General features: G+C 36.7%; 1 protein-coding gene across 5 annotated transcripts in view; it reads left to right on the forward strand.

Moving 5' to 3' along the window:
* Window positions 1-14997, forward strand: part of PTPN4 (protein tyrosine phosphatase non-receptor type 4) — a 235143-nt gene that overhangs the window by 156711 nt on the left and 63435 nt on the right. For all 5 annotated transcript variants that reach the window (XM_030916377.1, XM_030916380.1, XM_030916381.1 and 2 more), the window contains one exon: window positions 1979-2067. In XM_030916377.1, the coding sequence (XP_030772237.1) occupies window positions 1979-2067 (89 nt within the window). The remainder of the gene's footprint in view (window positions 1-1978; window positions 2068-14997) is intronic.

Here is a 14997-nt window from a genome sequence, read left to right on the forward strand (position 1 = left end):
TAATAACATTTGTGTCCATGAAGGCTATCATACTTGGTCTCTCATTTATCTTACCCACCTCTAGGAATGCCTTGGGAACGACCACTTCAGTCTAGATATCTATAATTTGAAACTTGAGTTCCTACATATTTCTGAATATATTATTTTTTAAACTTGTTTTTCTACTATGATTGTATCTTGATTGGCTTCTCTGTTTTTTGGGTTTGGTATTAGCTTTCCACAAACACTTGGTGATTTTTTGGTTCTGTACCCTCTTTTGTATTTGTGATTTCTGTTTCACTTGGTTGCGAATGCTATTTCTCTGTACTCTAGCCTGCCTTACGTGATGGTTAAGGTGGGAAGGAATACAAAGCCAGTTACAGTGTGCCTATAGTTTGCCTCTTTCAGTTTGGGATTCTCTGTTCATCCCTTCTGAGGATTACGCTTAATTCTAAATTTTTGGACCTACTGTCCACAATTGCTGTTTTAGACAGGCTTCGCACTTTAATTTCCTATAGTTGAATCCAGTTGGAGTGGGATTGTGGGACTGTTAGGAGTTAATTATCACAGCTGCTCCCTACCTGATTATCCTGACAGTAATTTGCAGGCCCCTCTTAATTCTTTTATCTATGGTAACTGAACTCGTACCTGAAAATTGAAAATTTCGTTTCTGTTTTTACCTCCACATAGAGCAGTCTCTTTCCTACATAGTTTGGGCTGTGGTTTTATGAATTTTTTTTTTTCTTCTCAGTAAATCTAGTCTTAGCACTTTATATCTTTAAGGATTCCTCAAGATGTCTGATCCATTGATAACATATTAAATATTACAGATTCTTTTGCTTTGTGTATTTCTTCCCTAATGTATATCTTCTATAATGTTTTATGAGGTTGGGAGCAGATAGGCTAGTAGGAGTATATATTTACTCTTGCATCATTGAGGCTCAGTCTTACATCTTGATCCAAACTTCTAATTGATGTCCTTTAAAACATGCTTTTTAATACTCTAATAATGGTGTACTGAAATAATGTTGATTATTGCAAGTCAAAAGCAGCCACGCAAACTAATATACACTGTTGCATTTGACCATTTATGTATTATCTTACCTAACAGATTAATAAGATTTTATTTCATTAGAAGTTATTGATACTATAAGGTATTTGTTCTAGGAAGACAATGTTAAAATCTAGTTTATATTTTATTTAGTAAGTTCTGTCTTCTGATTAAATGAATGGTAGGTGGTAAAAGTGTGCCTTCTGTATTAGGTTACTTGTAGAATCTTTTAAATAAAGCAAAATGGTTTCAAGGTAAATTAGCATCTAAGAAACGTATTTTTATTCTACCCATTCTCTCATTAGTGTAGGTTAGCTATTCAAATTGGGTCATTTAGTATGCAAACTCTCACTCATTCTTCAAGGTACAATTCAAATGTTCTTCTCTGGGGTCTTCTAAACTCTCTAAGAATTGTTCTCTATTGTATACTCTCATGATGTTTCTAATGTATCATATTAGTTATAGGACTTCTCATATGTTGTAAATATCACTTTATTGGGTTCCCTTTCACCAAACTCTGAATTCCTACATGTTTTATTCATGTTTGTGATGTTAGCATCACAATTACTTAGTAAATGGATTGTAATAGTTTTAGGAATGGTAAAATGAATACTAAGTCATCATTCTACCAAAGACAGAGGTCTCTGATTTCTTAATTCTAGGTTCCTATTCCAAAGAGTCAGTTCTAGTCATAAATTGTGGGAAATCCTGAGATCCATTTTGCTTTAGATTAAAGAATTTTAGTAAGACATTTCAGTTTGGTTTAAAATTTGTTCTTTATTTTTATTTTGTAATAATTACCATTTGAGTTTCTAATTAGTATTCAGTTCTTTGCAACCTTTGAAAATGCCATGTTTAGTTTAAAAAAAAAGAATCCTATTTTTAAAATATATCTCTAACAAAGCCCATTAATTTAGATTTATCATGTTTTTATTCATTTTTTTGAAGGATCAGAGTAACAATGAAATTATGATTGGAGTGATGTCAGGAGGAATTCTGATTTATAAGAACAGGGTACGAATGAATACCTTTCCATGGTAAGAACATCCATTGATACTTTTATGTTTACCACTGTATTATCAAATATAATAATTTATATTAAAGACAGTGGCTGTTGAACTATTTTAATGTTGTCATTTTACTTGTAAGATAAATTTTATACTTTATCCCACTTGGTTAGAACCTACCGGAAGACACCAAAATAGTTTATTTCAAAATTACTTATTAAAACTTCTTACTTATGAATTTTTCTTGTATGGAATTTTTTAAAGATGATCAGAGTTTTCCAGTCTTTTTAACAAAGATTTGCCCCCAGGGCAAACTATTTTACCAGCATCTAACCAGTGTGGGTTTTATCAGAGTTTAACCAAAGTGGTAGAATGGAAATACCCAATTTAGACCCCTCCTGCTTTCTTATCTCACCTAAGGAGGGGTTGACCTGAGAAGCACCCAAGATTGCAGCCAAGAGGCACAGACCACTAAACCACAAAGACCTAATTACAGGATGAAAGAATGATTCCTCCCTATCCCACACCTTACTGCCACGTCAACATGGCTCGTGAATAATAACAGGGAATCACAATTAAAATAACTGTAAGGCTCAGATTATTTAGGAGTCCCTTAGGGAAACCCAAAGACAGCAGGGATGTGAAAAACAAAGATAGAGAAAATTATAACCTCTGACACCTACAGAGTGTTTACACAAACATTAAACATAGCCTTATGCCTTGCCAGGTCTACATAAAACTTCACACCAAAGGCATATTTATTTATTTCTTTTACCCAGTATATCATATCCAGCATTTAGCAAAAAAAAAAAAGGCGGAAACACAGTTTGAAGAAACAAAGCAAGGATGAGAACCAGACCCAGATATGGAAGAAATTTTGGAAGTATTATACCAGAACTTTAAAATAACTGTAATTAATATTCTAAGGGAAAAGTATATGGAAAAAGTGTATAATGTACAAGAACAGATGGAAATGTAAGCACAGAGATGGAAACCTTAGGAAACCTTATGAGGAAGAATTAAACAGGAATGCTGGAAATCAAATGCATTGCAACAGAAATAAAGAATGCCTTTGGTCTTATCAGTAGATTATACATGAGAAAAAAATGAGTGATCTTGAAGATATGTCAATAGAAACTTCAAAAACTGAAAAGTGATGGGAAAAAGGAATTAACAGTATTTAAGACGTGATGGGAATAAAGAGAGAAAACAGAAGAAATAAATATCTGAAAAAATAATGGCTGATAGTTTTCCAAAATTCATGACAGCCACCGAATTGCAGATCCAGAACGTTCAGAGAACACCTAGCAGATTAAATAACCCAAAAATCCACACTTACACATATCATAGTCACGCTGCAGATAATCAGAAAATCTTTTAAAGAGCAAAACATAAAAAGCACATTTAACCCAGGGAACAAGATAAAAAATATGTTGTATTTCTCTTCAGAAACCATGTAAGCAAGAAGAAACGGGAGTGAAATATTTTGGTTACAGTGTTGAAAGAAAAAAACCCACCAACCCAGAAGTCTATAGCAAAGTTATCCTTCAGAAGTTTAAGAGAAATAAAGATTTTCACACACACAAACAAAAATTGGTGGAGGCCAGGCGCGGTGGCTCAAGCCTGTAATCCCAGCACTTTGGGAGGCCGAGACGGGCGGATCACGAGGTCAGGAGATCGAGACCATCCTGGCTAACACCGTGAAACCCCGTCTCTACTAAAAAATACAAAAAACTAGCCGGGCGAGGTGGCGGGCGCCTGTAGTCCCAGCTACTCAGGAGGCTGAGGCAGGAGAATGGGATAAACCCTGGAGGCAGAGCTTGCAGTGAGCTGAGATCTGGCCACTGCACTCCAGCCTGGGCGACAGAGCAAGACTCCGTCTCAAAAAAAAAAAAAAAAAAAATTGGTGGAATTTGTTGCCAGTAAACCTGCCTTGTGAAAAATGTTAAAAGAAGTTCTTCACAGAAAAGGAAAATAATATAAGACAGGAATCTGGATCTACAGAAAGAAAAGAAAGCAGGGAGGGAGCTTCAAAATGGCTGACTAGAGTCACAGAGGCACTGGTGTCTTCCACAGAGAGGACCAAATCAGCAAGTAGATAAACACACAATGAATAGAACATTTAAAAAAGAACAGAAGAATTCAGCAAGGAAGTGACAGGGAACCTCGGAGACACAGAAGGAGAGGGAAGCAAAGTAGCCTGCCTAGCCAGGATCACCTGAGAGCCAGGAGGAATTGCCCATTGCAGGGAAAAGGTAAGCAAGAAATCCTCAATAGTTCACATTTGCACCAAAGATTACTGCAGTCCTACTTACATGAGAGAGCCCCTTGGCCCTCATGGGCCGTGAGACTAGCATAGGGAGCTGCCTGAAGTCCACACCATGGCATTGTTTCAGAGAGGGAGTTTGCACTCCCTCTCCACACCCCCTAAAACCCAGGCAGTTGCAACACAGTGCCATTTTGAGAGCTCAGCCCACATCAGAATACATCCTGCAGTGAGGCCCAGTAGCTCCTGCATTTCCACATCTCTCAGACCCCACTGACAACCCTCCGTGTCCACACAGAGGTCTGCAAAGTTGCAATACTAACTGCACCCAGGATGCAGCTTAGGTCCTCAAAACTGTATCTCTTACATTGTCATTCACCCTGGGAAATGGGCAGTGTGGTGTGCCAGGGAGGCTGTACCCGTTGTAAAGGGAGATGAAGCATGTGCTTACCACAGCCTCAGAGTTGCCTGCACGGGAACATTACCATTGACAGCAACTCATCGTCCAGCAGCAGGACCACTGTACAGCTGCACGTGCCTTCAGGGAGGCTAAGGACTGGCCTACCTGAGCACACCTTCCAGGGACATGGACATTTACATGCCCTGTCCACCGTCACCAGTGACAACATCAAGGGCCTGAACACAGGACCATCTCAGCTGTTGGCATCTGTATATGTCATTCAGGAACCTAGAGATTGACCTACCCCACTTACAACTGTGAGGGCCCTCACACAACATCCAAGGGCCTGACAATAGAAGTGCCTCGCCCTCATCCACCATCTCCAGGCACTGTTGGGGTCTAGGCATTGGCTGGCCATACCTGCAGCTACTGACACACACACACACCTTTCAGGGGCTCAATAATGGACCTCCCTTGCCTGCCACTGGCACCTGTGGGCACTTCCCAGGGGCCCAGGGACTGACCCCTCCACCCTGCCTCTACCACTGCTGTCCCCCACATGCACAGCTCAGGACCCCAAGGGGTAGCCCACTGATACTATTGGTGCCATGCGTACCACCTGGAGACCCAAGAACTGGCATGCCCAGCCTGCCATCACCACAGCTGGTGCCCCTGAACCAGCCTACCTGGCATTTCCATGCCCAGTACAGCTTCACCACAGCCTCTACACCCTAACCCACTGAGGAACTCACAGACACCTCTGACACTGATTAGAGCCAAATAAATAATGTGAAGACTATGCTACTTCACCCACCCAGAACCAAAGCCAGAGCACCCTATCCAATCCAGCCAACACTATAGGTACATCAGAAGAAAAAGTTTGTTCCTATCACAGCCAATTCATAAAATTGGAAGAAGCACCTGTTACACCAGATGTGCAGATACCAACGTAAGGACAGAAGAAATCATGAAATGCCTGAAAAATAAAATAATGATATTTAAAAAATGCAATGAGATATAAGACAGCTAGACAATACAGAGATATCAAGAAAACAATTCATAATCTGAATGAGAAATTCAGCTGAAAGATATTTAAAAAAAAAAAAAGCCAACAGATCTTGGAACTGAGTTAAGTGAATGAAGTAAAAAATACAGTAGAAAGCATCAACAATAGACTAGATTAAGAGGTAAAAATAATTTTGAACTTGAAGACAGGTCTTTGGAAACAACCTAGTAATTTTTTTCAAAGGATAAAAAAGCCTGAATGACAAATGGAACACTGTAAGGCAGCCAAATATTTGAATTTTGAAAATTTCAGAAGAGTTGGGCAAAGGCATAAAAAATACCTATTTAGGAAAATACTAGCTGAAAGCTTCCCAACTCTTGCAAGAAGTAGAGACATTAAGATACCAGAAGCTCAAAGAACCCCATAGACATTCAACCCAAAAAGGTCTCCTCCAAGGCACTTTGTAGTCAAATTGTTGAAAATCGAAGACATAAGTCAAAAAATAGCAAGAGGAAAGGATCAAGTCACACATAATGGAATCCCCATCAGACCAATGGCAGATTCCTAATCAAAAACCTTACAGGCCAGGAGGGAATATGGTGATATATTCAAAGTGCAGCTAAACCAATAAAAATGCTGACTGAGGATACATCACGCAAGCAAATCTATCCTTCAAAAATGAAGTAGAAATAAAGTCTTTCTCAGATAGGCAAAAACCGAGAGAATGCATTGCCACTAGATGGATCCTATAAGAAATGCTTAAGGCAGCCCTATATCTGGAAGTGAAAGGGTACTATACACTATAATGAAAATGCACGAAAGTACAAAATTCCCTGGCAGAGCAGATAAGATACATCTAGAGTAGATGAGAAAAAGAAAGGAGTCAAAGGTTATTACTACAAAAAAAAAAAAAAAAAAAAACCAGGCACACCAAATAATCAAGGGAAACAATAAGAGTGGATGAAAGGAATAAAGGATATACAAAACAATCAGAAAATAATTAGCAAAATAACAAGAATAAATCTTTACATATCACTTAACAACACTGAATGTGTATGGTTTAAATTCCAATTAGAACTTAGACACTGGCTGAATGTATGTAAAAAATCAAGACCCAATTCTATGCTACCTACAAGAAACTCAACTTCACCTATAAAAAGGCACAATAGACTAAATGTAAAGGGAAGGAAAAATCCCATGTAAATGGAAACTAAAAGCATACAGAAGCAGTTATTTTAGACAAAATATACTTTGTAAAAAAACCATAAAAAGAGACAAAGAAGGTCAATATCAAATGATAAAGGGATCAATTCAGCAAAAGGATATAACAGTTGAAAATATGTACCTAACACTGGAGCACCCAGATACATGAAGTAAATATTGTTAAAGATAGAGAAACAGACTCCAGTACAATAGTAGTTGGGGACTTCAGCACACTAGATTCACCACTGGACAGATCATCTAGACAGAAAATAAACATTGGACTTAACCTACACTGTAGACCAAAGGAACCTAATAAACATTTAAAGAACATTTTATCCAACAGCTGCAGAATATGTATTCTTTACCCCAGCACGTGGAATACTCTTCAGGAAAGACCATATGTTAGGCCACAAAACAAGTCTCAAAAAATTTTTAAATAGTAATTATATCCAGTATCTTCTCAGACCACAATGGAATAAAACTAGAAATCAATAACAAGGAACTTTGGAAACTGTACAAATACATGGAAATTAAACAACACTCTCCTGAAAGACCATTGGGTCAATTAAGAAATTAAGACAGAAATAAAAAAATGTATTGAAACAAAAACAGCAACATAATATACTAGAACCTATGAGATACAGCAATAGCATTGCTAAGAGGGCTGTTTATAGCAATAAATGCTTACATCAAAAAAGTAGAAAGAGCTCAAATAAGCAGTTTAACGATACATCTCAAGGAACTAGAAAAGCCAGAACAAACCAAGCCCCAAATTTAGTAGAAGAAAAAACAATCAAGATCAGAGCAGAACTAAATCAGCTAGAGACTGTAAAAATAATACAAAGGATCAACAAATTGAAGCTTCTATTTTTTGAAGTGATAAAAATCAACTAACAACAAAAAAAGAAAAAATTATCCAGGTGTGGTGGCACATGCCTGTAGTCCTAGGTACTCAGGCGACTGAGGCAGGAGGATCACTTGTGCTCAGAAGTTCATCCTGGGCGACAGTGTGAGACCTGCCTGAAAAAAAAAAAAGAAAAGACAGAAAAAACTACTGGCCAGTATTCCTAATGAACATAGATGCAAAATTCCTCAACAGAATACTAGCAAAGCAAATTCAATGATATGCGAAAAAGATACACTTTTCACGTGTCTCCATGTGATCAAGCGGAGTTTATTTCCAGGATGCAAGGATAGTTTAACATACAAATATCAGTAAGTGAAATACTTTACATCAACAGATTGAAAACCAAAAACCATACAGTCATCTCAGGAGACACACAAAAAGCATTTGATAAAATTCAACATCCCTTCATGATAAAAAAAAAAAAATTCGACAAATTAGATACAGGTGAAACATATCTTGACACAATCAAGGCCATAAATGACAGTTCCACCGCTAACATCATACAGAACAGGTCAAAGCTGAAAACTTTTCTTCTAAGAACTAAAAGAAGACAAGGACGCCCGTGCTGACCACTCTTATTCAACATAGTACTAGAAGTCCTAGCCAGAGCAGTCAAAAGAGAATGAAATAAAGGCCATCCATATGGGAAAACAGGAAGTCAAATTGTTTTTCTTTGCAGAAAACCTGGTCATAAAGAAAAGCCTAAAGACTCCACTAAAAGTCTCTTAGAACTATTAAATGAATTCAGTTAAGTTGCAGGGAACATAATTAATGTACAAAAATCAGTTAGGTTTCTATACACCAATAATAGCTGGAAAAGAAATCAATAACGCAATCTCATTTACAATACCTACCAAATGTTATACTTAGGAATAAACTTAACCAAGGAGGTGAAATATCTCTACAACAAAAACTACAAAACACTGATGGAAAAAAATTGAAGAGAACAGAGAAAAAAGTAGAAAAACATCTCAGACTCATGAATTAGAAACATTAATATTGTGAAAATGACCACACTACCCAAAGCATTCTACAGATTCAATGCAATGTCTGTCAGAATACCAATGACATTCTTCACAGGCATAGAAAAGGCAATTCTAAAATTCATATGGGTGGGGAGCCAGGTGGCTCACACCTGTAATCCTAGCGCTTTTGGAGGCCAAGGCAGGAGGATTGCTTGAGGCCAGGCGTTTAATACCAGCCTACACAACATAGCAAGACCTGTCTCTATAAAAAATATTTTTTAAAATTAGCTGGGCATAGTGGCATGTATTTGTAGTCCTACCTACTCTGGAAGCTGAGGTGGGAGCCTCACTTGAGCCCAGCTCTTTAAGGTTGCAGTGCTATGATCATACCACTGCACTTCAGCCTGGATGGCAGAGTGAGACCTTGTTTCTACTAAGAAAAAAAAAATCATATGGAACCCTAAAAGATCCTGAATAGTGAAAACAATACTGAGTCAAGAGAATAAAGACGGAAGACATCAAATTACCCTGTGAAGCTGCAGTATTCACAACTGCATGGTACTGGTATTAAAATAGACACATACACCCAACAGAACAGAGTAGAGAACACAGAAATAAATCCATGTATTTACAGCCAACTGAATTTTGACAACAGCACCTAGAACATATAGTAGGGAACAGACACCCTTTACCATAAATGGTACTGAGAAAACTGGGTATCTATTGCAGAAGAATGGAACCAGACCGTTATCTCACTTTATACAAAAATCATCTCCAAATGGATTAGAGAGTTACATGTAAGACCTGAAACTATAAAACTGCTAAATGAACATAGAGGAAATGCTTCAGAATATTGATCTAGGCAAACATTTTATGGGTAGGTGTTTAAAAGTACGGGCAACAAAAACAGAAATAATCGAATGGGACTATCAAACTAAAAAGCTTTTACACAGCAAAGGAAACAATTGACAGAGTATAGAGACAACCTATAGAATTGGAGAAAATATTTGCAAATTGTACATCCAACAAGGGCCTGGTATCCAGAATAACCAGGAACCCAACAGCAAAAGCCAGCCTAATAATTCATTTTTTTAAATAAACATTTCTCAGAAACAAAGACATGCAAATGGTCCAATTGAAGGTTTGTGGCATCCCTGCATCAAACAACTCTGTTGGTGCCGTTTTTCCACCAGCATGTGCTCACATTGTGTCTTTGTGTCATATTTTGGTATTTCTCACAATAATTCAAAGTTTTTTTATTATATATGTTGTGGTGTCAGTGATCTTTGATCTTAGTATTGTAATTGTTTTGGCATGCCACAAACCACATCCACTTAAGACAGCAAACTTAAGTGATAGATACTGTATTAATATTGGTTCTTTCTGCCCCACTGACTGGCCGTTCCTATCTCTCTTCCTCTCCTTGGAACTCCCTGTTCACTGAGACACAACAATATAGAAATTAGACCAATTAATAACCCTTCAGTGGTCTGTAAGTGATCAAGTGCAAGGAGGAGTTGCACTTTTGTCACTTTCAATCAAAAATTAGAAATGATTAAGTTTAGTGAGGAAGGCATGTCAAAAACCAAGACAGACCAACAACTAGGCCTCTTGCACCAATTAGCCAAATTGTGAATGCAAAGGAAAAGTTCTTGAAGGAATTGAAAGTACTACTCCATTGAACATCCAAATGATAAAAAAGTGAAACATCCTTATTGTTGATATGAAGAATATTTTAGTGGTGTGGATACATGAAACCAGCCACAACATTCCCTTAAGCTTAATCCGGAGCAAGGCTCTAATTCTCTTTAATTATGTGAAGACTGAGAAGAGAGGTGAGAAAGCTGCAGAAGAACAATTTGAAGCTAGTGCAGGTTGGTTCATGAAGCTTAAGGAAAGAAGCCATCTTCATACATAAAAGTTCAAAGTGAAGCAGCAAGTTATACAGAATATCTAGCTATCTAGCTAAGTGACGAATGGCTACACTAAGCAACAGGTTTTCAGTGTAGATGAAACAGCCTTCTATTGAAAGAAGATGCCATCTAGAACTATCATAGATGAAGTTAATACCTGGCTTCAGTGTTTCAAAGGACTGACTGAGTCTCTTGTTACAGAATAAAGTTGAAGCCAGTACTCATTTACCATTCTGTAAATGCTAGGTCCTAAATCTACCCTACTTGTGTTCTAGAAATGGAACGTCAAAGCCTGGATGACCACACATCTGTTTACAGCATAGCTTACTGAATATTTTAAGCCCATTGTTAAGTTGTACTGCTTAGAAAAAGATTCCTTTCTGAATATTACTGCCCATTGACAATCAATGCATCTTGCCACCCATGAGCTCTGTTAGAGATGGCAAGGAGGTTCATGTTTGCTGCCACAATATGAATTCTGTAGCTGATGGATCAAGGAGTAGTTTTGACTTTCAAGTCTTTTTTAAGAAACATATTTTGTAAGACTGTAGTGGCCATTGAGGATGATTTCTCTGATGGATCTGGGAAAAGTAGGTTGAAAACCTTTTGGAAAGGATTTACCATTCTAGATGCCATTGAGAACAGTCACGATTCATAGTAGAAGGTCAAAGTAGCAACGTTAACCGGAATTTGGAAGAAATTGATTCCAACCCTCATAGATGACTTTGAGGGGCTTAAGACTTCAGTGGAGGAAGTAACTACAGGTGGGGTGGAAATAGCTAGAGAACTATTATTAGAAGTGGAGTCCGAAGATGAGGTAGGGGATGAATTGCTGCAATCTCATGATAAAACTTGAATAGATGAGGATTTGCTTCTTATGGATGAGCAAAGAAAGTGATTTTTTGAGATGGAATATACTATTGGTGAAGATGCTGTGAGCATTGTTTAAATGACAAAGCATATAGACTATTTCATGATAAAGCAGCAGCTGGGTCAAGAGGATTGACTGTTTTGAAAGTTCTATTGTAGGTAAATGCTATCAAATAGCATTTGGCAATGTGGTCTGCCAAGACCCTCCACTAACAAAAAGATTACAACTCCTGAGGGCTCAGATGATGATTAGAATTTTTTACGAATTACTCTGATTTTTTATTATACCAATTGTTTTCACTATGGTATATTGAACTCTATTTAATAGACTACAGTATAGTGTAAACATAGCTTCTATATCCACTGAGAAACTAAAAAATTGTGTGACTCACTTTATCGCAGTATTCGCTTTATTGTGGTAGTCTGGAACTAAGCCCTAAGTATATCTAAAGTTTGGCTGTACCAATATCCAGAATGAAAGGGGATATCATTACAGACCCTACATACATTAAAAACATAATAAAATAATATTGTGAGCAGATTTGAATATTTGAATATTGATATGGTTTGGCTCTGTGTCCTGCCTCCCCACCCCACTGCCACTAATCTCACCTTGAATTGTAATCTCCGTAATCCCCATGTGTCAAGGGTGGGACCAGGTGGAGGTAATTGAATCATGGGGGCAATTTCCCCCTTTGTGTTCTCCTGATAATGAGTGAGTCGCATGAGATCTGATGGTTTTAAAAGCATCTGACATTTCCCCTGCTTGCACTTCTCCTTCCTGCTGCCTTATGAATAAAGTACCTTGCTTGTCCTTTGCCTTGTGCTATGAGTGTAAATTTCCTGAGGCCTCCCCAGCCATGCTGAACTGTGAGTCAATTAAACCTCTTTCCCCAATAGATTACCCAGTCCCAGGCATGTCTTTATTAGCAGTGTGAGAATGGACTAATACAAATATCATTAATAAATTTCACACTGTAGATTAAATTTGCAAATTCCTTGAAAGACAAACTAAACAATGATCTGAGAAGAAAAGACACTTGAATCAATCTGTATCAATTAAAGAAGTTGAAATTGTAATTAGAAACCTTTTGAACATTTGAACTCCAGGCCCCTTGTTGTGGATTCTGTCGAACATTTAAAGTAGAAGTAAGGCCAATTCTACATAAGCTCTTTTAGACAATAAAGAAGGAACATGTTTTATGTGATTATTACCTTGATGTTAAAACCAGGCTAAGACCTTACAAGGAAAGAAAACTGCAGTTACTCATGAACATAGATGCAAAAATACCTAATAAAAGTTTAGCAAATTCTATTGAGTAATATATAAAAATGACAATTCATCATGTTCAAATGGGGGTTATTTTAAGAATGTAAGATTGCTTTAACATCTGAAAGTCAATCAGTATAATTAACCGTATTATAATAACATAGAAAAAACATTTGAGCATTTCAATAGATGGAGAAAAAGAATTTGACAAAATTGACTATGATAAAAAAATAAAGACATAGCTAACTATAAATAAGAGGCACTTTCCATTTTGATTAAGGACATCTACAAAAAATCTGCTAATATTGTACAAAATGGTGACAGTCTTAATGCTTTTTATGTAAGATCAGGAAAATATATGCTTCGTGTCACTACTTCTCTTCAGCTTTGTACACCAGGTCCTTACCAGTATTTTAGAAAAGAAAAAGGGAAAAAGAATAAAAGGCAAACAAATGGGGAAGAAAAAAGTATAATGGCTTTTCTTGTAGATAAGAATATGCATATAGCGATTGGCTGAAAATAAAGAGATAAAAAGGTGTACCATGCAAGTAGTAAGCATTAAGGAGACTAGAATGAGTGTATTATTATAATATATACAGTGGTCTAACCAGTCTAGAAAACTGTTCTGTAGTTTCTTAAAAAGTTAGAAATATATCTACCATATGACCTAGCTGTTTCACTCCTACCTAGTATTTGACCAACCGAAATTAAAGCGAATGTTCGTACAAAGACTTGCACACGTGTTCAAAGTGACTTTATTTGTAATAGCCAAAAACTAGAAACAAATATTCGTCATGAAGTGATGGCTATTTCCATCCATGTTGTGGTATATCCATAGAATGGAATGCTCCTCAGCAAAGTGGAGAAAATATTTAGTGAAAAACACAATGCAGATGAATCTCTAAATAATAAAGCAGAGTGACAGAAGACAGATGAAAAATACATACTCTATGCTTCGATTTATATAAATTCTAGAAAATTCATTCTGTAGGGACAAAAAGTTGGTCAGTGGTTATGTAGGCGGGATGGGTTGCTGTGTTGGAGTTCTAGAGGAGGATTACAGTGTGGCAGAAGGAATCTTTTGGAAATGATAGATATGTTCACTATCTTGACTGTGATGATGGTTTGATAAGTACATACATATGTCACACTTACCAAAGTATATACTTTAAATATATTCATTTTGCATGTCAGTTATACATAATAAAATGCTTAAAAGGGAAAATGAAAAGATGCATTGGTGGTATAATGGTGAACCTAGCTGCCTTCCAAAACCATGTGAAAGTTAATCAGTAAAACAGTATAAAATAGTTATATGATATAAAATAGTTATATGATCTACTGGAATTGGCATTCCAGTAGAAACAAAACTTTGGACAAGTAGCAAAAAAATATTACAGTAGAGATAAATCCAAGTATGTTAGTTATTATCAAAACTGTAAATGTGTTGGATATTCATATTGAAAACATCAAACTGAATTTTTAAATAACTTTATTGATATAATCTACATACCATAAATTTGCCTATTAAAGTATACAATTTAGTGGTTTGTGGTATAGTTTCAGGGACAGCATCACCATAATCTAATTTTGAATCATTTATATTACCCCTAAAAGATAACCTTGTAATTATTAGGAGTCATTCCCTGTTCCTTTCTCTGCTTTTTATTTGCCAGAAGTTTTAGACAATCACTAATCACTATCATAATATTGAATGAGATCATGTGCTATGTGGTCTTTTGTGATTGATTTTTTTCATTCATTTTTGAGGTTCATCCACATTGTAGTATGTATCCATTTTGCTTTCCCCTTTATTGCTGAATAATTTTCCATTTTATAGTTATACCGCATTTATATCACCAGTTTTTTCCGCTTTGGTGCTAGTAAGAATTATGTTGCTCTGAACATTTGTACAAGTTTTTGTGTGGGCATATGTTTTCATTTTTCTTGAGTGTATGTATCTAGGAGTGGAATACTTGGGTTTGCTAAACTATTTTCAAACATGGCTGCATCATTTTACGTTTTCACCAGCATTGCATGTGGGTTTAATTTCTCCAAATTCTCACCAGCACTTGTTATCTGTATTTTTTATTATAACCATTCTAGTGGGTATAAAGTAGTATCTCATTGTAGTTTTTATTTGCATTCCCCTGCTGGCTA

The sequence above is a fragment of the Rhinopithecus roxellana genome, chromosome 14, assembly GCF_007565055.1.
Source record: "Rhinopithecus roxellana isolate Shanxi Qingling chromosome 14, ASM756505v1, whole genome shotgun sequence".
Lineage (NCBI taxonomy): Eukaryota > Metazoa > Chordata > Mammalia > Primates > Cercopithecidae > Rhinopithecus > Rhinopithecus roxellana.